The 27,817-nt window shown below is 36.4% G+C and overlaps 1 protein-coding gene across 2 annotated transcripts in view; it reads left to right on the top strand.

The window, feature by feature from the left end:
- Positions 1-303: 303 nt before the first annotated feature.
- SEC24A (SEC24 homolog A, COPII coat complex component) overlaps positions 304-27,817 on the top strand; it is a 42,168-nt gene continuing 14,654 nt past the window's right edge. Inside the window, exons 1-13 of one of the 2 annotated variants that reach the window (XM_072400754.1) lie at positions 304-585; positions 6,511-7,026; positions 8,059-8,223; positions 17,771-17,851; positions 18,582-18,748; positions 19,514-19,698; positions 21,916-22,018; positions 22,362-22,488; positions 23,070-23,179; positions 23,412-23,524; positions 24,951-25,069; positions 25,530-25,585; positions 27,005-27,211. In XM_072400754.1, coding sequence (XP_072256855.1) covers positions 528-585; positions 6,511-7,026; positions 8,059-8,223; positions 17,771-17,851; positions 18,582-18,748; positions 19,514-19,698; positions 21,916-22,018; positions 22,362-22,488; positions 23,070-23,179; positions 23,412-23,524; positions 24,951-25,069; positions 25,530-25,585; positions 27,005-27,211 — 2,007 coding nt within the window. In that variant the 5' untranslated portion in view covers positions 304-527. The remainder of the gene's footprint in view (positions 586-6,510; positions 7,027-8,058; positions 8,224-17,770; positions 17,852-18,581; positions 18,749-19,513; positions 19,699-21,915; positions 22,019-22,361; positions 22,489-23,069; positions 23,180-23,411; positions 23,525-24,950; positions 25,070-25,529; positions 25,586-27,004; positions 27,212-27,817) is intronic. The other variant, XM_072400755.1, reaches the window with a different exon arrangement.

Here is a 27,817-nt window from a genome sequence, read left to right as displayed (position 1 = left end):
AGCAAATAAATACTGACTGCAGTCCCTTGCATCCCACATACTTACCCATACTGGAATAGGCACGCTTGTTATTAAATATAGATGCACTCAGCTAATTGAAACTGCTAAGCTGCATGAAACACATCTCATTCAGCATCAGAATACTTGTACTGTTCTATAAATGACATTTCAGAACGCTATCTCTGAGCACAGTCCAAGTGACACATGACACAGCCGGAATCTAACCAGCAGCAAGCTTTTCCCTCACGCTGATCAGCAGCTCAGTAAGCAGCTCGAACAGGAAGTGCCACGTGTACTAAGCGCGCATGTGCGGGGCCGCCCCAGGGCCGGGACTCTGCACTTCCTGCTGCCTGAGCTCCCAGGGTTGGATAATTTCGTTATTGCTAATATTCTCAGGCCTAGGTCAGACGAACACCGGTGGCTACTAACCAGGAATAGTCACCATGAGCGATTAAGTCTCCAACACACAGGCCGCCTGTGCAGGATATCCGGTGCGCTCTGCCTCGTCAGTAGTCTGAATAGTCACCATGTCCAGCGCTCATTACAACTCCCAAAATGGGGGATCCGGGCCGCCCTACTCTAATGGTAAGTACGGCTTCCCACTGGGTATGATCCACACATTAACGGGGGGACGAATTGGAAACACCTTAGGTGCTTAATGAGTGCCCCTTCGCCCTGATGGCAGAATGCTGGTGGCTGTGCCCATTTCTGTGTGACAGCAGGGAAGGAGTTAAAGCGTGGGGGATGTGAGTGGGTATCACAGAAAAGTTGGATACCCCCTGAACCTTTGTGGGGCCACAGTGTAATACATTAATCACAGATCAGGGTATGGGAGACCTTGGTGGGTCAGGTGGCCCCCTCAGTCCTGCTCCCCTCCAGCTAATCTTACCAAAGGTCACTGTACCTTCCAGCCTGCTGTTACCTTTGAGCTTTTAGTGCTGCTGTCATCAGTGTATGTGGCAGTATTGTACAGCATTGTGATCTGTGTTCAGTAATACTCATTATAAAATGTTATAAAGGTGAAATTACCAGATGAGATCATGAAAACTTATGTTTTTAGAGAAAACCAACTTGTTGATTCCAACAGATGTCTGATACAATAAAAAACATTGTGTTTCTAATAGGATTCAGTAAATTATTTTTACAGAAAAATACAGCCTTGTACATTTCTATATTTTGTTTTTTGGAAAGGTTACAACCATTGAAACAATCTGTGCAGTGTCTGCATTGGTGATAGCTTGGTATCTGCCACCTCCGTTTCTGAGATTTATGATATACCACAGAGCCTGGACTTTATTTGACATATTTGTGATGATTGTGCTTGGACTTTGACACATCTGTGATGATTGTGGTAACACAGTTTGTGAGTAACCAGGTGAAATGGGGGAAAAAAAAAAGTTTTCTTTATTTTGGAATGATTGTTATAGCCCAGAGGGAATCCACCTATCCGGAAACCGTCTTTTTGTGACGTTGAACATTAGGTGTTTGGTGTCATTACTTAATTGGCTTGCACACTTTTATTAAATTACATTTAAGGGTAATGAAAGAGAGGGTGCATTGCATTAGTTTGGGGAAGGTCAGGAGACATTTACTTGCTTTTAATTGTCTGCCACCGTTTCCACCAAATAGCAGCAATGCATAAGTATTATAACTAATGGCTTATTGTGGCTTATATAGGTAAAATGTGCAACAGAACTGCAAGTTTAAAAAAAGAAATTGGGACAGGTGTTTCCATTTTGTCAGGTACATGAAATGCTAACCTTGCAGAAGCTTAGTGGGACGAGCCAGACCAGTAAAATGCCTGGCTGACATGTTATTTCTAAAGCTCAGGTTTGTATATCTTTTATGTATTCTGTCTGCAGCTAATTTGCAAATAAAATACATGCACAATGACTTTTTTTCTGTAGATCGCTGTGGTTTTTGCTGCTTTTGTCAAGCAAGTGTAGTTTAAAACATGCAGCTTCATACATTTTGTATATTAGAACTTTCCCTATTTTCCTGACGTGGTAATGGCCTCATTTGTCAGTAAGGAGACATATAAAAATAGTAAGTGAAGCAACTTGTACTGGGTTTAGGCTTACTCTTAAGACCCCCCTTATTTCTTGACAGGGTTTAGCTCTTGCACCAACTCCTGTAGTGGAAAGTCAGCCCCTCAGTCCCAGAGATATCTGGTGCTTCTACAGTGGGTAATCATAACAAGAGAATCAGGAGTGTGGAAGTTAGGAGAAGTAAACATATCTCAGATATTAAACCCTATGGACATAGGAAGGCAAAAAAAATCAATTTGCTCTAACGGGAAAAAACTCCTTCCTGATTCCATGAGGACCAACAGTCTCTGCTATCTTTACTTCAAAGCTTTAATACCCAGTTATATTTTGTATATAATAAATGATATGCTTCATTTTAAATGCTGCTTGGTAATTCTCTGAGATTTAGATTACAATCAAAGTATATGCATTGCCAGAACATTTTTTGGAGGTTGGATTTCCTGTCCAAAGTTTATGCTATGTGTGTCCCAGGTAAGTAGGTAGATTTCACCTTTGTGTTTGTCCTGGTAAAAAATGTCACAGTGACGGAAATTGATGGGGAATTCAAAATTTTAAATTTGTCTCCAAAAGATTTAGCCTAAAGGTTTATCCACCTAATTTTTCTGCAATGCATGTTTTGGTGTGATGTGGTGTCATTGATTGTGAATGGCACCCCAATGCACCTTCTCGGCACTGTGCTGCATACTGCCAAAAATGCTGCATTCGTGGTTTTTTGGCTGTTGAGTTGCCCTAATGCTTAGTGCACTTTAGCAACCAAGCTGGTGTATATAAGCCATTAATTTTATAACAAACACTGGCTGAGAAACATTCTCCAGGCTTTCTGGAATTTTCATCTCCTTTCCTAATGCCACTTAAAGCCACCAAGTAAAAGGAAAGGTCTTCAATAGTACACAGGCTGCAAAAATAAACAGGATCTTGGGTATACACACTTTAACACACATTTGAAGAATATTTTGTATGTTTTTGTTATAAGTACAGGGCTCAGAGATTGTTATGCATTGTTGTGTATGTACCTTTTTAGAAATGCTGTTAATAAAAAAGTTGACCTCTTACCATTTATATCGTTTTTTATAGCATAGGAAAATGTTATTGTAAAACAGAGAACATTTGAAACCTGACCACAATGCCAACATTTTTACCACAAAATTTAGAGAAAAAGAAATAAAAACAACAAAAGGAGCTGTAGGGGGTAGTAGCCTCTGTATTGTAGCCCAACTTTTTAGCAATCACCCAAAAACAGCTCGGTGGTCGCAGGAAAGTGCTGGGTAAGGTGGGTAAAAGGAGCTGGGGAGAACTCTGCAGATGTGTACATGCATGAATGTGTACTTTTAAAGTTGAATGTAGAATGTGATCTTAGATTTTTTTAAAAAGCTTGCTAGCACTGAAGACATTGATTGCATAGTCAGGATTTTGCTGGTTTAAAGAAAAGTGAACTTCGTAGAGTAAGCAGGAGTTCACTGGCCTCTTTCCCACTTTCCAATCTCATTACAGTGGTCAAATAGGAGCAATGAGATCTGGAAAAAAATGGGCAATGGTTTCTGTATGTCTGCATTGCAGGTGCATTAAACCTCTCTACCTTCCAGCTTCCTCACTGGGCAATGAATCAACTTCTTCAGTTCACAGGTAGCTGGCCTGGGAAGGAGTATTGCAAAGACAGGAATTTGCATTTGATGTAACTGACTAGTAGCACAAGAATGGCTGGCTGGAATGACACTTTGGCAGATAAACATACTATATATATATATATATAACTCAATGTGTATCCCTGTGTTTTGCTTTAACCTGTATGTCACAATAATATAGTTCAGGGGATAATAATAATAATTCCTTTCAGTGGATGATTATGTATTCTGGTATTTAGTTCTATTTTCTTCCTTTTCTGAGCAGAAATCTTGACTGTAAAGCCTCCTACAGACGCTAACCTGTCCTATCTCTGAGGTTAGCAATTATACTCTGAGCTGAGAAACTAAAAAATAGGAAGCTGGGATATGGCTGCCGAGACTGAATGAACTTCCTTGTGCCTATGCAGGAGTTATCATCCCAACCTGGCCTTTAAAATAGCCAAAGATTGAAACCAGGAAGAGAAAAATAAGGGGGGCAGCACCGGCGAGAACGGGAATAGAACGGGAAATTTAAAAAATTGTGATCAAACAGGTAAGGTATTTTATTGCAGAAATGACATCTCCTGTCTCTTCTGCAAAAGAGTTTTGAAAAAAAGGGTACGTTTACAAGAACTGGCTGTACAGGTTGTTGAAGATTAGCAGTATTATTATGTAGCAATAAATAAAAAAGAGGGGAAATAATAATTTGGGCAGTTGTTAGAAATACAATGCAAAAAAAAAACCTCATTAATTTCCTCTGACATAAAAATGCTACCCTGGTGTCAGCCTAGTTTTTGACAATATCTTATCTCTCATAAATAAAGATTTGTAATTGTATCCTATCAAATATTTCTCAGTTTGTTTAAGCTAGGGCAGCTAAGAAAGGCGGCAAAGTCTAAACCAGAAATCAGAGTTTTGTGTCTGGCAAAACAATTAATAATTGAGAGCAAGCAGAAGGTGTGTTGTCTGTTTTACTAAACTTACCACCATCATACCTGAAAAATAAAACCGGATCTTACGATTCTCTGCATTTTCATGTTTTTTTCCCTCCACAATGTGCATGTCTGCATTTTACAGTGAGTTGTGTTTGTTTTGGTCATCTTTGTACATTTTGGGAGTCATTCTGGATGAATTATAATGAATTGTAGTGCACATATCCTGGTGGGATGCAACACTTTTAACACAGGTTAATTATGGTAACATGCATAAAAATAGGTTTACTATATGCCGCTGCACATGATGGAAAAGTATAAATTTAGTTTAAAGACTCTGTGGAGAAAGAGTAACTGCACACGTTTTGAGTCAAATTAATTTTTACTTTCTTGAACTTGTTACCATACCAACACCCATGATATACATGACAAAAATACATTTAAGTCAAGGGATTTGTGTCTTCGATTTTTACATTCAGGTCAACTAGTTTATTTGATAATGTTTGTACATGTTTATTAATGACGCAGTTTGTTTCAGGTTTACTGTAGCAACTGCTGAGTATTCTTGGCACATTTCTCACAATTTTTGTCTTTGTTCTGTGAACGAGGCTCTAGCTGCCACATTTACAGTAGTGGCTATGTGGAAGCTTCTTAAATATTTATCACATTGTATGACTGGGCTAAGGGATCATATGTGGGACTGCTACACTTCTGTTGCAATTGGTAGCAAATGTGTTTTATATAAATACATTACAAGTTATATTTACGACTAAAATGTTTAGGGGAAAAAAGAATGAAAGCAAGAAAGAATAAACACTGCTTTGCTTAAAAATGGGTTTTAAAAATGTCAAAGGACACTTTTGTGTATTAATAGGAGCCTCCTTCTGGGTGCGTCATCTGATCTTGCACTGTGCAGGCGCAAGGTTGGGTGACGTAGCTTGCTGTAAAGGGAAAAAAAGAGCGCCAATCTCACTGTGCATGTATGATACCGGCATCTCTTTCCCCCGAGTAAATGAAAATGTTCTTCTGCACATGCCTACCCGGAATGTGTGATATATGTATCCTGGGAGGCTCTGCGCTCCCAAAAGGTTGTTGCACTTTATACTTTATTCAAAAGAGTTGTCTACCCTTTTATGTAAAGTAAACATTTTAATTTAGGTCTGCTTTAAAGAAAGCAAGTGTAGTGTGATCTGGTCTGTAAACACAAATAACAGCATCTCCTGCTAGTGTTTTCTGCATAAATATGGTGTTTCTTAGTGAGTAAGACTGATGTGTTCTCCTTATTGCATTAGATAATATCGTCTGTGTATTATTCACATACAGATGTAAAAAAAAAGTATGGAAAGGTAGCCTAGACTACAGTTCTATATTGTTTGATTTGTGCTGTAGACACATGTACCACATAGCAGTTCATTTACTATCTTGTAGTGTTCACATTTAGGCAAAACTGTGTGTTCACTTAAATGTCACCAAAAACTCAATTACTGTTGCAGTAAGTGTAGTGATGTACTGGCTTCAACTGACACCTCCCGCTAACGACAAGCCATTACTCTTTAGAACTTATGTTTCTATGTTAACTATTTTGCTCCACGTGGTTCTTTCTTTCCCCCTTTTTAAACTTGCCTATTAGATTTTTAAATAAAACCTTTTTTTTTTTTTTTTTATTACATAGTTTATTTTAGTTTCAAGGACATCACTGTTTCTGTGCTTCCCTGTGCAATCCCATTATTTCTGCACAGAAGGTTAGTGTATGCCATAATCTGCTGTGCAAATGTCCATACACTTATCCCTCTGCCATCTCATTTGCTGTAATTCAGTGAAAAATACACAATTTAAGGCAGCATAAAGAACACAGCTGCTTATATTTATTATTGGACTTTGCTTATTAGAACCAGTTTTTGATGTTTTTATTTTAATTCTCTTTTTAAGGTCCAGTTCAAAATCCTTTGATTTATCCACCAGTTGGACAGAATTACGGTCCGGGACATCCCAGCTCATACCCACAACAAATGCCAGCTAAAACGCCTCCGCAAGCAGCAGTTGCTGGACTTTACAGTTATGGTGGTCCTCAAAGTATTCCTCAGGCTGCCCCACTGCCAGGAAATTATCAGGGATCTGGACAAACTGTTAGACCGCATATGGGACCTTCTTCAGTGGCACCTCCCCCAAATACTGGTTCTACAGCAAGAATGCCAACCCCATTGCAAAACTCGTATGGATCTCCTGCAACAATTGGCAGCAGTGTTCCACATGCAGCACAGTCAAACTGGCAGTATTTTCCAACACCATTAAGTCATGGACAGTCTCTAGCTAACCATACACCATCCACAGTGGGATTGGTCCAAGGACCACCATCAGTACTTGGCAATTCAAAGCCTCCAACAACTCAGCAGTATGGATCCAACTTTGGAGGCTCTTCTATTCAAAACAGTTTAATGGCCACAGGTAAAACATTTGAAAATGTCTTTTTTTAATTATGTAACTACAGCTTATCATAATTTTAAACCTTACATAAGGAGCTTTAAAAGGTGTTGCATTTTCATCATGGTTTTTAAACGTGTGGATATGTTTGGTTACAGCACAAAATGCAGCCTATGTATACAGCTGGTCCTTTTTAACTTTAAAACCTATTGTGTTTTCACTTTTATTCAGCTGCAATAATTCAAAGTTCATCAAAACAAAAGGTGTTCAAAGTAATTTCCTAAACAAAAAAGCAGTTGTTTTTCTGTAAAAAAAAAATGGGTATAAGTGGAAAAACTTGTTGCCTGCCTGTATGCTGCAATGAAGGACCCTCTGGGTGAAAGCAGTAGTCTTTCTTTAGAGGTCTGAGCCAAGTGCAGAGCTGTCTTTGCATTTAGCTGGGATCTCACAGCTGGAGATCTCCAATTGGTAAAGCTCATGCACCCTGCTTATTGTGAAGCAGGCATGTCGGACCTATTCAGAGAGGATACTGCTTTCACACAGAGGATAGGAGCCCTGTTCTGCAGTGTGTTGGAAGTGGACAGGCATTTTTACCTAGGATGTATCTCCTTTCTAAAGAATACCAGCTGTAAGACTTGGCTCATCATTTTAACTAAAGGTTTCATTCATGTAACTGGAATATTCTCCACTCTTTGCTAAATGATCATATGTTTTACTAAAACTTTTGAAATTTAACATATGTTCTTTTACTTAACCCTTCGCAAACTAGATTAGGTCTAGCTATTTTTCTATTCTGCCATTGCACTCAGAGGAGATTACAATTAGAAACAATGTTAAGCGATGCATGACATGCTTCTGTCTTTCAATTAGCTATAATGTGCAATTTACTGAAATGTAATCTATAAAAGTAGACTAAACCAGTGTTTCCGAACCAGGCTTCTGTGAGGCTACATGACATTCTGTCTTTGAGAGGGATACGTATTGGTTTGCATCATACTAAGCCTGATTTGCATTGTAAATATTTTTAACATCTGCTATTCTTACCATGATTTCCAGGTCCTACTCCACCACCAATAAGTCAGTCTGAGCCCGGCCGGCCAAATTTAGGGCCTCCTCCCACATCATTACCCCCTTTGACAAGACCCTCAGCACCACCCTCTGGCCCCCCAGTTAGCACGGCACCTTTACCTACTTTAATCAATGCTCCACCCAGAGGGGATGGTAAGTGTGCTAATCATAAAATGTTAATACAGTATGTTGCATTTTTTCCCTTGAATTAGGAACCTATTACTTAACATTAGATTAGTATAATGGGCAGCTGCCCATGACTGTAAACATTGCAAAATGTCCTAGTTTGTTTTTTGTGCTTTAAAGTTGATAGATGAAGTTAAGTTTGCTAAAGCATTGTGTAACAAAGATATGACTGTTTTCACTTTTTTTTTTTCTTTTCCTCTTGGCATCTTAACGATGCTAATCTCTAACCCTCTTCTTTTTACTTCTGCGTACAACTGCTCACTTCATTGCTGGCTGTGAATTGTTGCATAGGACAGAATTTCTAAAAGTGAGAACCGTGTATCAGGCCTGTGGTATATGTAATAAAGATAGGACTACATTTTAGAAAGCAATGCTTTTGTTCGTTGTATCACATTGATGTACAGTTGGAATAATGTTTTAAGAATGCAATAGCCCACTCAGAAAAAAATACATTATTCATTCTTCCTACTGTACCTTGGTCTTTCTTAAACTGTAAAAAGACCTGTCCTATTATTCTGTATTGCTGGTGTGGTCTTGGAAAAATTGCTTGTCTGTAAAATGTGTGTTGGCATGGCATCTTGTATTTTCTGTCAAAGGTGTATATGACTGGGTGAGCACACTTGGGAGATGGCTGTCACCCTGTAGAAGAAAGTGCTGCAACAAAGTTTTTAATGACATAACCAGATTTATTAAAAGTAATCAACAGATTTAAAAAAAATAACGGTACAATAACATGTTGAATCTTAAGATGATTTATCGTAGGTCTACTTTAAGCTTACTCTACTACATATTTCTCTTTGCCATAGTAATTTTTGTTGTATACGTTATTCAAACTCTACTTTTATCTTGCCATACTCTTTGTGAATGTTACCACCAGATCAGTTAGTGCACTGGGTCAGTTTTTAAAAGTACTAGAGAGAAATCTGAAAATAAACAAATTTGAAAGTTAGACAACCAAACTGATACCACTTCCTATATCCAACTTTTACAGCAGCATCTTGCAGCTGTTATAGCAGCCATTCCTATTGTTTCAAGTGGAAGTAAACCGGAAAAACAAAAAAACTCACCGTCCCCTTCACGTTGGCAGATCCGTTGATCCATCTGGAGGTTTACTTATTCGAGTCCTGTGTTGTCCCAGTAACCTCTTTTGTGGCGCTGCCATCTTCTTTGGCTTTCCTACTCCTTCTTAATATGTCACTTGACCTCGCACTGCTCAGGCGGGAGATCAAGTGACACAAGTGAGATTGACATTTTTTTCCCCCATTGAAGAAAAGACTCTGTGCATGGCCGATCTTGGGCATGCATAGAAATAGCAGCCAGAAGCCTCCTTGGATGCATGATGCATATATCCTGAAAGGCTCTGCGTTCCCATTCTGTCTTGATCGTTGCGTTGATCAAGAAAGAAAGGGGAGGTGCTTTGTGTTTTTTTTTTTTTTTTTTTTTTTTTTTTTTTTTTTTTAAAGGATTTAAACCCCCACCAAAAAAAAGGTAATTTTTTTTACCTTATAAAAAGGGTTGTCTACCCTTTTATATAAGGAAAAAATTTAGTTTAGGTTCGCTTTAAGTTTAAAGGAGCTCTACAGGTGTAGGTGTTTGTATTCTCATTTACACTTTGTGGCTTGCCCTGTCAGTCACACTGATGATTACTAATTCATAGTAAATTAAACTTGCAGATTGTGTTATATTAATCACTGCACTTTCAAAGCTGTCAAGTAACTTGGAATGCACTGTAGGTAATGCAAATGTCTAATTCTGTGTTCCTTCCTGAATCTTCCAGATTAGTGTAGATTTATTTGTAATAGTAGAGATAATGTTCAGTCCTATGAACAGGGAACTTTTTGGAGAGGGTGCAGGTTGTTGTTTGGAATGTGTCATATTATGTAAAATGTTATTTTCTATATCCTGTATTCATATGTTCTGTAACAAATGTAACTTCTGTTGTATTGATGGTAAGCAGTGGAAAGAATTGAAGGAGTGAGTATGTCAGTAGCACTGGGGATAATGGTGGTGGCATGTAGGACAGTGAAGCTGTGTTGGGTATCCTATTGTGTGTTACTTCTCCCACCTCTTAGATTGTAATCTCTACTAGGCAGGGTTCTCTCCCCCTTCTGTGTCACTCTCTGTCATTTTCAACCCCTATTTAATGTACAGTGCTGCCTAATATGTTGGTGTTAAATAAATACTCTTTAATATTATTGTAAAATGTCATAGATAGATTTTTAAGCCAGTACGGTCAGTCTTTGATTTACATACATCTGCTGATACCTACAAACATAGAGAAAATTTAATAATTCCATAGGTTACCTTTTGTCTGAGTTAACTATGTTTCATTCAAGTCTAAAATTTAGAGACTTACCAGTAGGGGAATGATAAGGAAAAGGTTACATACAAAATAAAAGTTCCTTTCTCCTCTTAGATTGTAAGCTCTTCAGAGCAGGGCCCTCTCCTTCAGTGTCACTGTCTGTATCTGTCTGTCATTTGCAATCTCTATTTATTGTACAGCGCTGCATAATATGTTGGTGATATATAAATACTGTTTATTATTCTTATTAATAATAATAACAATAAAGGCATATGGCAAAGTAAGGATTTATAAAAGAAAAATACTATATAGCTTAACTAATAGCCTTATATCTTTTTTTGAACTAAATTGAATTATTCTGGGTTCTCTTACATGAAATGTTCCATTTAGGTCTGTCCTTTAGATTTCCTTTTTTTTTTCTTTTTTTCTTTTTGCATTAACTTCTCCTATGGAGGATTTGAGTGGCATTGCTGTGCAATAAACCCATTTCCACATAATGATAGTAAGCTTTGTTGTATACTGTAAACCTGAATTTTCTCTACTCAAAGCTGATGTGAAGGATATTAAATTAAGAGCTCAATTATACGCTTCTAGCAGGTGATTTGCTACAAATCGGCCATACACTGCCTGACACATAAAATCCCTAGGTCCCTTCCTTAGAAGTTCAAATCAGCATGGTCCCTGAAGATAGGTTAAACCCCTAGAGTAACAATATACTGTTTTTATAGCTAAGACAGGAGCTTTTTCTTTTACATTGTTTAAAGCTGTTAGTGCAGTTGGTGTACGTTAAAGCCAAGTTACTGCGATCATCTGCCAAGCTCTGACTGTTTGCATGTAACTTCCTTATAATAGGTAAGGGGACTTGTTATTATTTGTAGAATTATTAAAATTCTCTTTACAGCTGCTGTTATGTCTTTTATAATAAGAGATATTGTAGAGAAAAACCGCCTAAGTTATTAAATATCCTTAACACTCTGCCCATTACTTAAGTAGCATTTGTTTGCATGTTGCCTTTATCTTAGGTCAAAGCAGGCTATATATTGTATTGATGTCTTTAAAATTATTTCTGAAGATGGTTCACTATGCTACTGTCATGATATAAATGCACTCTTAAACAGTTTGTCACGAGCATGTTCCATCTGAATGGCGTATCTTCATTGATTCCTCTAAAAGAATCTTGAAAGCAGTCTTACTGCATAATGGTAATTCCAAACCAAGTTTACCGATTGACCATTTGTTAACCTGAAGCAGTCGTATGACAACATGAAGTTACTACTTAAAGCAATCCAGTATAAAACACACCAGTGGAACATCTGTGGGAATCTAAAGGTCATTGGCTTACTGAGGGGAATGCAAGGAGGATTCACAAAATATTGCTGTTTCCTATGCCTGTGGGACAGCCGATCTACGGGAGATCATTATGCCAAGCGTGATTGGCTACCAAGAGATACCTATAAGCCTGGAACAAGCAGTGTCAAGTTTCTGCTTCTTGTTGATCCACCTAAAATATTTCTGCCACCTCTCCATATCAAGTTAGGCTTGATGAAGAACCTTCTAAAGGCCATGAGTAAATCAAACTCCATGGGTTTTCAGTACCTTGTTGAGATGTTTCCAAACATAAGCACTGCAAAAATGAAGGAAGGGATATGTATAGGGCCACAGATCAAGCCTGTTTTGCAGGATGATGTTTTCAAACAATCTCTCTTAGCAGCTGAGCTAGAAGCTTGAGATGCATTCAAGTGGTTGTGTGAAAATTTCCTGGGCAAAAACCATAAGTCTTCTGCATACAAAGAAGGGGTTCAGAATTTGCTTGATTCATACCAGAAAAACTGTGTTGTTGCGTGTCATTTCTTGCACTCACATCTAAAATTTTTCCCGTAAAATCTTGGTATGGTGAGTGACAAACAGGGAGAACGTTTTCACCAGGACATTCCGTTAATAGAGCACCGCTACCAAGGTTTCTGGAATGAAAGTATAATGGCTGACTACTGTTGAATGCTACAATCCAGACAGAGTACACAAGAAAATAATACTCTAAGCATTTCTGAAGAAACAATGGTACCTGACTAACACTGTTCAGTAGATCTATACCACAGTGTGCTCTATTTTACTTCACACTGAAGATGTAAGATGTATAACTAAGCTTGCAGATTGTGTTATGTTAAGCTGTCAAGTAACTTGGAATGAACTGTAGGTAATGCAAAATAATTCTGTGTTCCTTCCTGAATCTTCCAGATTAGTGTAGATTTATTTGTAATAGTAGAGATAATGTTCACTCTTATGAACAGGGAACTTTTTGGAAAGGGTGCTTGCTGGTTGTTGTTTGGAATGTTTCATAATATGTAAAATGTTATTTTCTATATCCTGTATTCATATGTTCTGTAACAAATGTAACTTCTGTTGTATTGATGGTAAGCAGTGGAAAGAATTGAAGGAGTGAGTATGTCAGTAGCACTGGGGATAATGGAGGTGGCATGTAGGACAGTGAAGCTGTGTTGGGTATCCTATTGTGTGTTACTTCTCCCACCTCTTAGATTGTAATCTCTGCTAGGCAGGGTTCTCTCCCCCTTCTGTTTCACTGTCTATATCTATCATTTTCAACCCCTATTCACTTCAAAAGTGCTTACGTTTTAGTACAAAAAACATGCATGTACAACTATATTAGTACTCATAACTCGGGAAATGTACGTGTTAGGGAAAAACTGAAAACAGATCTAAAATCTGCTCGAAAAAAAACAAAATTTTTGTTGATCTGTGTTATGAGCTATGGTGTTTTTTTCCACTAGAAGGAGTTGTAGCCTTTTATTTTGTAAATGAGATTTTTTTTGTTACATTTTATGTAGAAATGTTGCTCATAGTGCCACAACCTATTGCAGCCTGTTAAGAGCATTCAATATTGCATCTGTTTAGACTATTGAATGCTGAAAACAAATCGCTTGTTGATGTCTTTCTTGACTGCCATGTTACAATGACATTAAACTGACTACAAATATTGTTTCTTGCTGCACTGATAAAGAAGTCAATGTGGACCTGGGATTAGCTAGTCTGCATTTGTGGCAATGCATGGCTAATTTTGGTATTCGTTTTTTTAAATTCTTAATATCACGTTGTGCTTTTGTGCACCTGCTCTGCCAAAGGGAGGTTCTCTTTATCCATCTGGGAATTCAGGTGCACAGAACATCAGTATGATAGACCTGTGCAAGATTAAATTGCTGTTGAGTAATATATGTTTAGAATGGTAGAGAGCATAATTGTAAAGAGACATAAGGGAAAAAGATGTCTAATATTCTGGAAAGATTTGGATCGAGCTTGGGAAGGGTTAGAAGAACTGCTACATTTTAATGTTGCCTGTGACTATACTGGGGATATTTATTCTGTTTGTACTGAAAACTTTTGTCACAGAAATACTACAAATGGCTTCTGATCTTTCAATGGAAACATTTTGCATTTGGGGTCAAGTGTTTAAGAGGGGAATTCATCACACTTTGTGTGTTTGTGTTTATATATATATATATATATATATATATATATATATATATATATATATATATATACATACACATAAACAAAGTACACACACACATTTTCTTTTCCGTCTCCATGACACGTAGTAAAGGGAAATCACAGAAATGACTTCCTACCCTATAAGTAATTAAAAAAAATATTTGGATATACATACGCTTCAAAATGAACATAGTATCAGATATATTCCTAATAAGCTAATGCACTCCCTATTTAATATGGTGGCTAAACCTTTACATCATGATGCATGTGCAGCTCTTGGCTAGGTTTCCTACCTCGATCCGTACTGAGGAAGTCTCGGCCTAGCCAAAGGATTTCTTGTTGCTGATGAAAAATAACAGCTTTCATTAAAAAAATATACCTTTGCTGCATATTGTCATATGTAACAAATTTAGAACTTCAACTGACTTTATGCCTTTATTTTTTATTGTAAAGTAGTTAGCACCATTTTGTGGAATATATTCAACCTTAAATGGTAAATATCAGTTTAATTTTGACATTCTCCTGTCTTGTGTCTTGAATGAAGCACACCACGTTTAAGCATTCACCTTTTTCAGTAAAGGTTAATTGAAAAGGGAAAAAATTGTCTTCAATTCCAGGTTGTGGAGAAACATGCACTAGGCAAGGCTGTCTCCACCTTGTACTGATGTAGGTCTCCCAGCATGAATATTGGTAGTCAATATCTAGTTGGTATAATTACATGATCTAGAACTCGGCTAGGTAAGGTAAAGAACATGGGGGAAAAATAAATTGCATTACAACTAAAGCACTGTACTTTATATAAAGAGCCCTTAGCATTGAATCAAGCGAAAGAAGTGCTAGACGATGCTAGACAACCTCCAAACTTAAAAAAAAAAAAAAAACTGCTTTGTGAGACCTGATGCAGCTTTCAATGCACAATGTTGGAAGCTCACCGTGTGCTATGAATTTGGAGTGAGCATTTCAGTACAAGAGAAGGAAGCGCATTCAACTGAGAAACAGCAGGTACAGCTGTAGAGTGTCCAAGAGGTAGGGGATTAGCCTTAACATATTACTGTGCTAATTTGAAACTAATACCTTCGTGCTGTAATTAATGTGTACCTCTGTTTGACCAAGTTACAATTAATATATTCCAGTCTTTACCCTTAGCAAAGCCTTATTATTTGTTTGGGTTCACAAATAATACACATGCACATAGGAACAGCCCACCCAAAACTTTCACTATTATGCACAGTGGTAGGTGAAATCCCCTACGGCTTATTTTAGATGGTAATGAGCCCACAAAACTCTATGTCCAGTACTTTGTGACATAAGTTGCTTTGATTTTTATTACTGCTTTTAATTATATATGGAGATAACTTGCAGTACCAAAGAAAGAAGAGAACTGCAAAATGTTGTCCAACAAAATGATTGCCCTAATATTAAAATTCTGAATACTTTACTGTTTAATATGTTTTGGATATTTTTCAACTTCTGGGACATCGTTTATTAGTTTAAGAACAAATATCTATGATTTTAAGCACTTTAATGTATGATGAACTGTGTTTTTTGCACAGATGACATTGTTTTGGGACAAGGGTTAGTAGAATAGTTATATGGACAATTAGGAGTTGGAAGACAGGGTTTTATTGCATGTTGTGCTAAACTTTAATTCCACCTAAAAGACTGACTAAATAAAGTTATTGCATTGTAAGGTACACAGTAATTGCTAATAAGCCTTGATTTTAGTTAAAAATTTCCCAGGGAAACATTTGTTGAAATCAGAATGATGTCAAACACTTATTGGTAAGAACTTAAGATATTATGTCTTATTGCAGTAGAAGCAAGTTTGTGAGAAGAATATTTTCCTTTACCAGCTTGGTATATTAATAGGTTGGGTTAAGCAGTTCTGATATTTACTCCAATCCTCTCCTCTGGGAAAGAATCCTCCCTGGAAAAGTGAAATACATTGCTGTAACCCTATGTGAACCTATAATTAGACTTGTGCAATAGCGGTGGAGAGGGAAGGGGTGTTTATTTGGGGTTGTTGTATATGAGCACTTAAAGCTACAGTGCATTCTATATGTGGTTAATACTCCATATTGATAGTATCGTGTGTATTCATTTTTCAATCTTGCTTGTCTTCATGTTTCTCTTTGCACTTTTATGCAAAAAAGCAGTTGTGTAAAGTGGTTACAACAAATGTGCCAGGATGCCTAAATATTTAAAGTAATTATTTTTTTAAAAAGAATGGAATAACTAAAAGGTGGCTGATTTAAATATCCCCAGCACTGCTCCTGTAAATGTTGGAAAAAAAAAATATAGACATGCAAAATTAAAAACAAGATAACAATTTTCAGCAGTGTTCTCCCCAGCCCCTTTTAGCTGGGCGCACCACCCGGCACTTTTCAGTAACCACCCGGCTGTTTTTTCATGTGGCTACTGAAAAGTTGGGTCACAATACAGGGGCTGCCATCCGCCTACAATTTCTTCCCACCCGGCTCAAAAAAATTCCTGGGTTGAGCACTGTTCAGTATTTTATCAGAATACTGTATTTTCCTTAAGTCATCCTTCTAAATTAGCCCCTCCCCCCCTTGGGGAAATAAGACGTGGCACTTCATGTATCAATAGCATTTAAATGTAGAATCTTGATCATATTCTAATATATTTAGATTATGCTTTATCAGACAGATTAAATTATCCATTTTAAATTAACTGATTTAGGGAGTCACTTATCACTTCAATTAAAAGAACATGCCGTGTAATAATCATATCTGATGATAAGTATTATTCAGAACATTGTCCTCCAAATAAAAAAAGACCTTACATTTGAATCCTTCTGTATGTGATACATATGTCTTCAGATCATTTAACGGTCTATCATCTTAAACCACGTAACACACTTTTTTGTTTTGGTAGCTGTTAAGCCGCGTACACACATGCAATTCTTCTCGTTGGAAAAGATCTTTCATGATCCTTTCCAACGATAAGAGCTGCACGATGCATGAACAAGTGCTGTATATACAGCACCTTTCTGCTCTATGGAGAGGGGAGGGCGAGAGTGATGGAGCGACACCCTGCTGTGTGCTCTCCCCCTTCCCTTGCATTAGGATCGGGTCCACGGACGATGAACGACGCGGGCTGTACACACGCCAGATTCTCTCCTGATATAGGCCCAGACCTGATTATCAGGCGAGAAAAATTTGACGTGTGTACTTAGCTTTAGAGCGTTAGTATGTAAATATAGACACTTTTTTTTTTTTTTTTTTTTTTTCTGTTTGAATAGAGTAGACAATGGTAAAAACCTATTTTCTGATATCAGTGTATTTCATAGACTGGATTTGTCCCTACATATATTGCTGTATTATAATGTTCACATGAAAAAATTTTTGTCGACGAACAAATGTTAATAACCAGAAAGAAAACCTAGCCTTAAAACCATTAAATTAATCTGTAAAAAATTTCTACACATGTATTTGCAATCTTTTGTTGAATGTATAATGCATTTGCATGATCATGATTGCGAGAGCCTATAAAAACTGGGCACAAATGACAAGGACAAATGAATTGTCGCGCACATGCACAGGACTTTTATAGTCTGCTGCATTTTGAGTTTCCTCATAGAAAACATTAGAATTGGCAAGATTGACAAGTCAAAATTTGTGCTGCCCTTGTTCTTAGTCTGATAAAATTAAAAAGAGTTTTATGTATTGACTTTAAATATTTTTTTAGGTCTTGCTCATCCACCCCCAACCAGTGACAACACTTCAGTCCAAAACAGCTACGATACCATAGAAGGTGGTGGATTCATGGGTAAGCAGTCAATTCTCATTTTCCAGGACATTTTTGATCTACTAACAATAACTTGTCAGCCATTCCAAACATGAGAAACACAATCCTGGCTATAAACTATTTTGGTCTGTGCCTCAAAAGTTACCTAGTTTACCTAGTACTTAGTTTCCAAATTGATTTTTTTTTATCATTTTAAAATCATATGTCAAAAAATTACCTGGATTCCCCAAAACACATTTAATTTCTGAACTTCAGTTAGTTACTTAAAACTAAATATTCTTAAATGAAAGCCTACAAGTTCCCTGTTGGCTTTGCTTGCTAAAAAACACTCAAGTGCTTCTAAATTGGTGCTCACTATATTGCTAAACGTTTTATCAACCATTCAAGATTTGTCCAGATTGTCTTCTGAGGGCACTATCTATAAAAGCCCCACCTTGGCCATATGGAGAAAAGCACAGTGAAGAACATAGCTAATGAAGAAACAACGAACCTCTGTTATCTATGTGTTCGTTTTGCAGAGACTTAGAAGGCAAAACATTACTTAAACAATATCTACAATCATTTACTTATTATGAACTCCAAACTCGGAAGGCTTTTTTTTTGTGTGTTTGGCACCCAGCACTAGGTGCTTTTAGATTGGGAGGCGCTGAATTGTTATCATATTACTGTTGAGAAGTCTTGCAGGAGCTTCAAATATGCCTTTTATGTTAAATTATCTGTTGCATTCAAATTACTTTTCTTTTTGTTATAGGGATGGTTCATCCTGCTCAGCCTCCTCCACCTCCTCAGAATCCTAAAATCACCAGGAATGCATACCCAACTTTACCTCCAGGGTACCAAAATGCTTTCCCAGCAGGAGGTCCAGCTTTAACATCTGCTACACAGAGATATCCTACTCCACCACAGCCGTTGCCTCAGGTACAATACAAGATAAGACTGTTGCTTTCATGTATCTTAGTTTAAACAGAAAACTGTTCTTTGGATTATGGCTTTATTCCATTGAACAGCTAGAGATATTAATTTTCTCACTGTACTTCACATTTTGCTAGTGATATGCTTCATTGATGAGTAATGTATTACCTGTTGAGATTAATAAGGATTTTAGCTCATGATAAATACAGAAGTTTAAAGATATTTTCACAAGTCTGAAAACCTTTTATCAGTGACCAAATTGCAGTTATGCTGTAAATGGTTTCATTACCTGTTGATACTGCCAGTAGATCCTCTTTTTTCCTCCACCCTTTAGCAGGTCAGCAGAAGTTACAGTTTGAGGTTGTTTAATAATTCTGCTTACAACATTTTGCTTTTTATTGATATGTTTTCAACTCTCTTCCCAAGGTGTGTTTGCTGGATTTAGTTATTAGTTTACTTTTCGTCTCTATTTAAAAATACAGATTAATCTAAATTTTCCCTGCCCATAAGGTGACAATTCTTCTTTGTGCTGCACTGTCACCCTATTTCAGGTAATAAGGGCAGAACGATATAGTGTCAGTAATTCTAGTGACAGACTGCAACAAGTAGTTTGTAATTTGTGATTCTACCACAAAATTCCTTTTTCAAACCTTGCTTTTTAGGGAATAAGACCTGATTTTGTACTGCAGTGTTTTTAGTGACAGAAGCTTTTAGGATATGACTGCACTTGTTTCCAGGTCTGTAAACCATTTTTATTTTGTTTATTTACAGCCTTCTATGGGGATGAACAATTTGGTATCATCAGTAGGAGGTCTGAGTCTTCATCAAGCACAGCAACTAGATGAGTTACGTACTGTGAACCTTCTTCAAGAGCGGAACATATTGCCTCCAACACCAGTAAAGGCCCCTACACCCTGTCTACAGGAAGATATACGGAAAGTCAATTGTAGTCCAGAGTAAGTGTTTATATGGGTTTGTATGTGTATATTATATATATATAACGTGGTTTTCAAATCGCACATGGCCACCAAAAGTATAAATCACTTGTATGGAAAGGATCTTATGGTACTTTTCACATCTATGTCAAATATTCCATGTCTGTACAACTTTAGGTACCTTTAGTATGATAAAAAAAAAAAAAAAACTTTTTACCATTCTTAACATACAGTACTGTTTAATTTACCCTAGTGAGGCTGTACAAAATTCTGTTCCTTTCTTTCACTTCCTTGTAAATGTGAACTTCATTGTTTTGCCTGAAGGTCAAAAAATTGCAAAATGTATATAGCTTTACATTCTTTTATACTTAAAGATCCTAATCATAATGGCCTGGCCCTTGTGTAGCATTAGGACTACAGGCTGCCAAAGGAATAAACTGGAAAAATTATATTTGAAAATAGCTTTTGTTCTTTTAATATACAGAGATATCATTTTTCTGCCAGAGCTGTCCACCACCCCCCCCCCCCCCCCTTTTTTTTTTTTTTTTTTCTTAAAACTCATATTTTAGTTTTAAAGATTAGCACCATTTATTCCTACTAGTTACATTATTGGTGATGACTAACATGTTTGGAACAATAATTATTTTTGTACATGGGTAGATGGGTTTGAAAGAGTATTTTTCCTTATCTTACTAAAAAAAAAAAAAATGTTTTAAGTCAAAAAGTTTTGCTATTGCCTGTAGGCTTAACCCTCCTGGCTGTATTCCAAAGTGTGACTCGGGGTGGATTTTACTTGCTAAAAGCGGTAATGCTGAGTCACACTCGGGGTCGCTTTCCTTTGTTCCGTCGGCGTCCTGGGGACACGTCCTTCCTCTTTGATCCTCACTCATTCTCTGGGGTTTCCCCTTGGCGTCGATGCAGGCAGAAAGATTGGCTGGAAATTCAAATAATTTAAATAATACTGTAGTTATATAATGTTTCACAATTTTTTTCACAGATTTTTGTGTTTTTTTTCATTTAAAGTTTATTAAATTTATTACATTTTGGACATATTTCGGTGAATTATGCCTAAGAATTATAGCCTACAATTTAAAATGAACTTCTATGCAAAAAAATGTAATGCTTTTTGCATGGAAATACAGAGAGAATTAGAACGCTAGGGGGGTTAAAGCGGAACTAAACCCCAAAAGAAAAAATATCTAGTGTGAACATGCTTTTGGAAACTGAACTCCGTGTGTTTTATTCCTCAAAAAACTTTGAGAATTAATAACTTCACATTAATGTCTTATAGGACTCACAGATAGGATCTTTACTTTTGGACATCTGTAAAGAACATAAGCTATGTGATTAGTTTGGGGACCCTTGTAGGAGTTTTTGAAAGCTAACTTAACTTCCTTAAGAAGGTTTTGTTTACCCTTATGAGGAACCTTTTGATCTGTACATTGCTTTATATATCTGGATATATGTGTATTTGCTGGCATCCAATCATACACCTCTGTACCATTTATTGCAAGCCAATAATACCCCTGAGGAAGCCTAATTGTCAGGGGAAACATGTCGGCAACCGTTATTTTGGACATTATAACCATTACCCACTCGTTTATCGGTATTCCGATTTATAAGTCTCTGTTACACGTACTTTGGATTATTATTAATAAACAGGATTTATATAGCGCCAACATATTACGCAGCCCTGTACAATAAATAGGGGTCCAGTTTTGTCTAGTGCCAACTTGTGGCCAAAAATCGAATAAGCTGTTATGTATCAAATATTTATACTGTTTAGTGCTTGGCCATACACACATTAAATTGAAGTAGCGTGTGGATTAACTCTCACAACCACAATTTACCTTGTTCACAGCTAGAGAGGTCAAGTATGACTTGTTTTATAGATTTACTTTTTGTAAACTTATATGTAAATCCTTTCATGTCCATTATTTTTATGGTCATAATTGAATTAGTGGATAATCTTGTGGAAGGGGCAGATGAAGTGTGGTGGAACTCTGGAATTCCAACTGATGACAAGGAATTAGGTAGCTGCAAAAGAGAATTTTTGAGGTAAACCATTCCAGTTTACACAGGGTTAACATTATTGTCCTCCTCCTTACTAGATACATAGTTTGCAGATCAAAAAAAGTGGGAATCTGTGTATAAACTTGCTTTCAGATTGGTGTTTTTAACCATATGCTTTGTTAATATGGCTGTGTCTTACCTGGTCCGTATTGATGTGCCTTGCAGGTTATTTCGCTGTACTTTAACTAACATCCCTCAAACTCAGGCTCTGCTGAACAAAGCCAAGCTTCCACTGGGGCTCCTGCTTCATCCATTCAAGGATTTGTCGGTATGAACCTTTTTCAAGCATGTACCATTTGTGCACGCTTTGTGCTTGCTTTAACTTTATAATTTTAACCAGTGCTAAACTATATATGAATATACTTTGTTTCCTTACTTATTAGTGTGCTACTCTCTCGTTACAAAAAAAAATTGTTTAAATAAAAACCTGTATTGCAATAGCAATCCTAACTAAATTCAGTTTCACAGAATAGATCTAAATCCCAGTTACATTTTAGTGACTAGACCTCAGATTTGGGAATGCCCTGATAGTTAATTGCATATGTTTTACTGTGGTCATCTTTTATTATAACTTTATTCTTTTTAAGATGTTCATAATCTTGTTTTTGTAGCAACTTCCTGTTGTAACATCGAGTACTATAGTCAGATGTCGCTCTTGCCGTACATACATCAACCCTTTTGTCACCTTCTTGGACCAAAGGCGGTGGAAATGTAATTTATGCTACAGAGTAAATGATGGTAAGTGTTTTTTGTGAAGAAATATATTTTTCATGTAAAAAGACCAACATTTTTATTTTGCTTTAATTTGTTTAAAAAAAAAATTGCATCTAATTATGAAACTTGTCTTTAGCCAAATCAGTGTATTTTTAATGCATAAAATATATCAATGTTAGAGACTCTGTCCAGTTTTTAATTCCATCTGTGACCTTATTTGGGAGACCCCAAATAAAATTCCCTTCACATACCATAGTGTATATTTGGGAATGTTTGATTTCTAGTAAGATAGTTACTTTAAAAATAGTAAAGTTAATGGGAATCTTTTAGAAAATCTTTTGTTCCTTACACTCACACTCCCCTTTGTAAAGCAACAGTCCCTGCAACTTCTAAAATTGGTTCTTGAAGCTAAGACTAAGTCAGTGCCGCATTGTAATATGACCATATAGATATTATCATTCTCTGTCACATTACTGGTTTTAAATAACCAGACTCCAGCAAAATTGATTATATTCTATATATGTATATTAGAAAATAATTTCTTTGTGTACTTCTTTTAGATTTGAACTAATAAACTATTTTTTGCTATGTATTTTTTAATGTAGTGCCTGAAGAATTCATGTACAATCCTGTAACAAGAGCTTACGGAGAACCACACAAAAGACCAGAAGTCCAGAATGCCACTATTGAATTTATGGCACCATCAGAATATATGGTAAGAGTGTGACTAATACACTATTATTTGGCAGTACAGAAATGTTTCAGTGATGTACCACAGTTTTGTACCTGTCTAAATCATTTTTGTAAATATTTTAAACTGTAAAATAAAAAAAAAACAAACTAAATATTGCTAAATTACTACATTTGAGATTGTGTGCACATAAAGTGACATCCAAAAAGCCCCAAAAAGTTAACTATATTTTTCGATTTGTTTTTTATCTTTAAAGCTTCGTCCTCCTCAACCTCCAGTATATCTGTTCATGTTTGATGTGTCCCACAATGCTATAGAGACTGGATATTTAAATACTGTATGTCAGACCTTGCTTGACAATCTGGAATGGTATGTTTGCACACTCACTTACCCAATAAAATGTCTGTATGTAAGTAAGTGAACACATTTTGAATTATCCATAAAACCATATAGTCTTATACCTGTTAAATATATTTATACATGTAAGACTTTCTGAAACCGCTGCATTGTTTCAATTTAGTTATAGTGAATGGTCCTTATGTGATGCCCAAACTTGGTAATTTTAGGATCTATGTTAAAGAAACTATAGACTTAATTTGCTGTATTCTTTAACTCTTTAGTTTTCACTTTAGTCTGCCACAGAAAGTTTAAAGGAAGACACTTTTGCAGGTCTATATTGACAAACACTATATAATGTATATATGTATATAGTGAGCTTGCTGTGAGGGATTGTTCATAGCAACACACTTGCAGCAGTTTAAATGAGGCAGCATCAGTCAAAGTTCAGGCTCCGGCCTGGGTACTTTTTTCAAGCACAGGCATGCCAGCAAACACAATGTGAACAACAAAAAATAACAAAAAAAAAAAAGCCCCGCTCGGGGACTAACTACCTTGCAGTTTTGCACTCCCTGCTGTTTGCTTCAACTCATAATAGAGCAGCTGTGATCTAAGTGTGTCCAAAGAACTCTCCCAAATCTTCTTTGGTGCCTGCCTTGGAGAGCTTTTAATAAAGCTTAATAAACAGCTTTTATTAAGACCCTATCTATCTATCATTATTACAACCTAGCAAGCGTTACCAATAAAACATTGCTCAAAATAATTGATTAGCTCAAAAAGGGTTAACCTTTAGACACCTGTATTGCCTGTATGCAACTATTACTTAGTTACCATGTAGGAGGGAGAGGAACTCTTTGCATCCACAGGAAGAGAGGTTTACCTCAGCATATGGAAAAGATTTTTTGGAGCAAAGGCCATAAAATTTGGGATTATACTCCTTTGATTGATTGTTTCATAAAAGGCATGATGTATTTTTTTTTTTTTGCATAGGAATGGAACAGAATGAACATTTATAAAAAAAAATCAGTGGTATAAATTATATTGTTGATCCAAGGAATATCTGATTATATTTCGTGTTTGGTATATGTAGGTTTATTTTTTGTCAACCTAACTGTGTAACTTTGCCTTGTTCCTCACTGTGTCATTCCGTGGAGGTGGCCATCTTTGCAAAGGAACAGGGCTTTACTATGTTGTCAGGGTTGCCCCTCCCCCAAATGACTAAGAAATAACAAAAAGGCAGCAAAAGCTGAAAGATATGTTAACTACAAGTCCTCAGGTACAACATCCTTTCCAGCAAGCTCTTTTAGGACAATGGTGTACATTACAATAATAACAAAAAGCAATTTTACGCCAAAACTTGTTGAACTAGCAGTCAAGGGTATTGGTATAATAAAAACATTACATTTCTTATTAGAATATGTACAAAATTATCACCAGTGACATTTGTAACCATTTACAGGCTTCCAGGCAACACAAGGACAAAAATAGCTTTCATCACGTATGACAGCACAATACATTTCTACAGCTTACAAGAAGGACTCTCACAGCCTCAAATGCTAGTGGTGTCAGATATTGATGGTAAGTGTTCCTATATAAATATATTAAAAATAAGTGTGTACTAATGTACATAGTGACAAAAAATACCTCAATATTGGTAAATGTATTCGTAGTCTTAAAATAGACCTAAATTAAAATTTCAGTTTGCATTAAAGGGTAGAGATTGAGATTGACACTTTTTTCCCATCTACGTCACCCAATCTGGCGCCATTGTTATACAACAGCTTTTTGTACATTACCAGCTTTGACAATTTAACTTTAAACACAGAGAATGTCAAAAGATAGTAAAAAATCACCTTCAATTTTCAACAGGTAATACCACAGTATAATAACATAAGTGGAGTTTGAGGTTATAACCAGTGTTTTTTTAGTAACTGGTTCTCTTTAACTGCAAGAGAATTTTGCTATCAACCAGTTATTTCAAAGTTAGTCAATTTTAAATGAATTGCAATTAATTATTTTTGTTTTTACTTGGTTACAGATGTTTTCATCCCAATGCCTGAAAATCTCTTGGTTAACTTAAATGAATGCAAAGAGGTATGCTTTAAGAACCCAATCTACCATATGTCAGCAGCTTCCTTTGTTTAACCAAACTTTGTTTGAGTTCTAAAGGATTTTTTTCATTTTGGCCATTATTGGCTTTAGGGCTTTAATATATTAGCAATTTTAATACATATATTTTTACATAGTTGAGCAGTGACCAACACTTTCTTTGTAGCATTATAGTCTTAAAGTTTTCACTCTACACAGAGTTGCATTTCTGCATCTATGCTCTTCTCCTGTTTGCATGGGTTTCCTCCAGGTCGTGTGTTCATCCCACATCCTAAAAGCATAACTGGCTTCCCCCAAAATGGGCTTTAGACTATACTAATGACTATGGTAGGGACATTAGATCCTAGGCTTCTGTAGGTGGCAGTTATTGACATGACTTTGTAAATTGCAAAAGTCATGTGTAGATGATTTTGAAAATATTTTTTTTCAGGAAAAATTAGAAAAAAATGCATTTCAGTGATTTCCCAGATATAAATTTTCTGTTATTTGCCTATACCTAGGTATTTTTACCAAAATACAACCACATTAAAAAATCAGAGTGAATTGTATGTAATGTATCGGAGCTTAATTTCTGTTTTGATAATGCACACAGCAATAAAATGTTTACACAAGTTGGCATAACATTCAGATAAGATCAATTTGGATTGAGGAGTACCCTAATTAGCACACCAACAACTTTTTTCAGGTTTGATTGCTAAAAACCTAAATGGCATTGGTTCTCCAAGCTCCCAGCTTTCAATGACCGTATTAGTTATAGCACAAACAACCATCTGAAACTGTAGCAGCTTAACAAGTCAATTTTAAAGTTGACATTTTAAAGCTGAATTGTGACCCAAGTGGTTGTTATTAAAATAAGAAGTTAAATTAGTCATGACACTTTGTATTACACCTTTTTAGAGAATCTAATAGAATCTAATAGAATCTAATAAGAATTTATCATTTTGAACCTCTGGCCACGGAAAAAATGAAACTGCGGTCAGGCCCACTATTCCTTGTAGTCACAAGATGTTGAAGCAATAAATGAAAAGACCCCACCATTTTCCTTACTCAACTAAAAAAGTAAATTTTGTATGCACATATGTATGTTATTGCAAATATTGTGACATAAATTGCAACTATGAATCAATTTATTCCACAGGCTTTGCTTTCAGAATGTTTTGGGATTTAAATTTTATTTAATGAAAGGGAACATTTTAACGTAAGGACTTAAGTGCAAAGAACACAAAAATTGCTATGGTAGTGACACAGTTAAATATTACTCTTTTAGTAATTCAGTGCAGAACAGATATATGTTAATTCTTCTGCTTCACGTTTGTTTTATGGTATTGTAGCTGCTTAGTTGTGTCGTCTAGCTGTAGTTGTGGTACTATTGGTACTATATTTTCTTTATATTTTTGTATTCAGCTAGTCCAGGATTTGCTGAAGAACCTGCCACAAATGTTCACAAAGTCCTCCGAGACACAAAGTGCGCTGGGACCAGCTCTCCAAGCAGCTTATAAACTTATATCACCCACTGGTGGACGTATATCTGTATTCCAAACACAACTGCCAACAGTAGGAGCTGGAGCACTAAAACCCAGAGAAGAACCCAATCAAAAATCCACCGCTAAGGTAATAGGATTTAAAATTTTGCACCAGCATTTATTGCGTCTTTTTATAATGCCTTATTTATAGTAGCCTTTGATTTTAAGCAGAAACAGTGATTTATTTTAATTGCACTATATATTATATTGTATTTTTAACTAGTTTTGATGTCGGTACTCACTGTAATGTTGACCATATAATTGTATTTGAGTATCTGCTGCAGCTCTTGTTTACTACATGATGTAGCTTTCTTCCACAAATGCTAGTTTTTGGTAATGTCATTCTCCTTCCAACAAGAGTCCTTGGATACACTGTTTTCCCAGGGGTCTTGTAGGCAAGAGAATGACTTCACTCCCTCTCAGAAATCAGGAAAATGTGAGTACAGTTTTTACCCCCAACAGGTTTATTTTTACCTTGCATTTGAATGCAGCATTTAAGCTAGGGGGTAAACAAGTGCCAAAAAAAGTATGTTACAGCCAAAAAAGAAAACATACGTGCTGTACATTGAAAACCCTTTGCTGGCAATGACAGCCTGTAGTCTTGAACTCATGGACATCACCCGATGCTGGGTTTCCTCCTTTTTAATGCTCTGCCAGGCCTTTACTGCAGCGGCTTTCAGTTGCTGTTTGTTTG

Source organism: Pyxicephalus adspersus, chromosome 2 (assembly GCF_032062135.1).
Source record: "Pyxicephalus adspersus chromosome 2, UCB_Pads_2.0, whole genome shotgun sequence".
In the NCBI taxonomy this organism is placed as follows: Eukaryota; Metazoa; Chordata; class Amphibia; order Anura; family Pyxicephalidae; genus Pyxicephalus; species Pyxicephalus adspersus.
The sequence above is the reverse complement of the archived record's forward strand: the minus strand, read 5'-3'. Positions and strand labels throughout refer to the sequence as shown.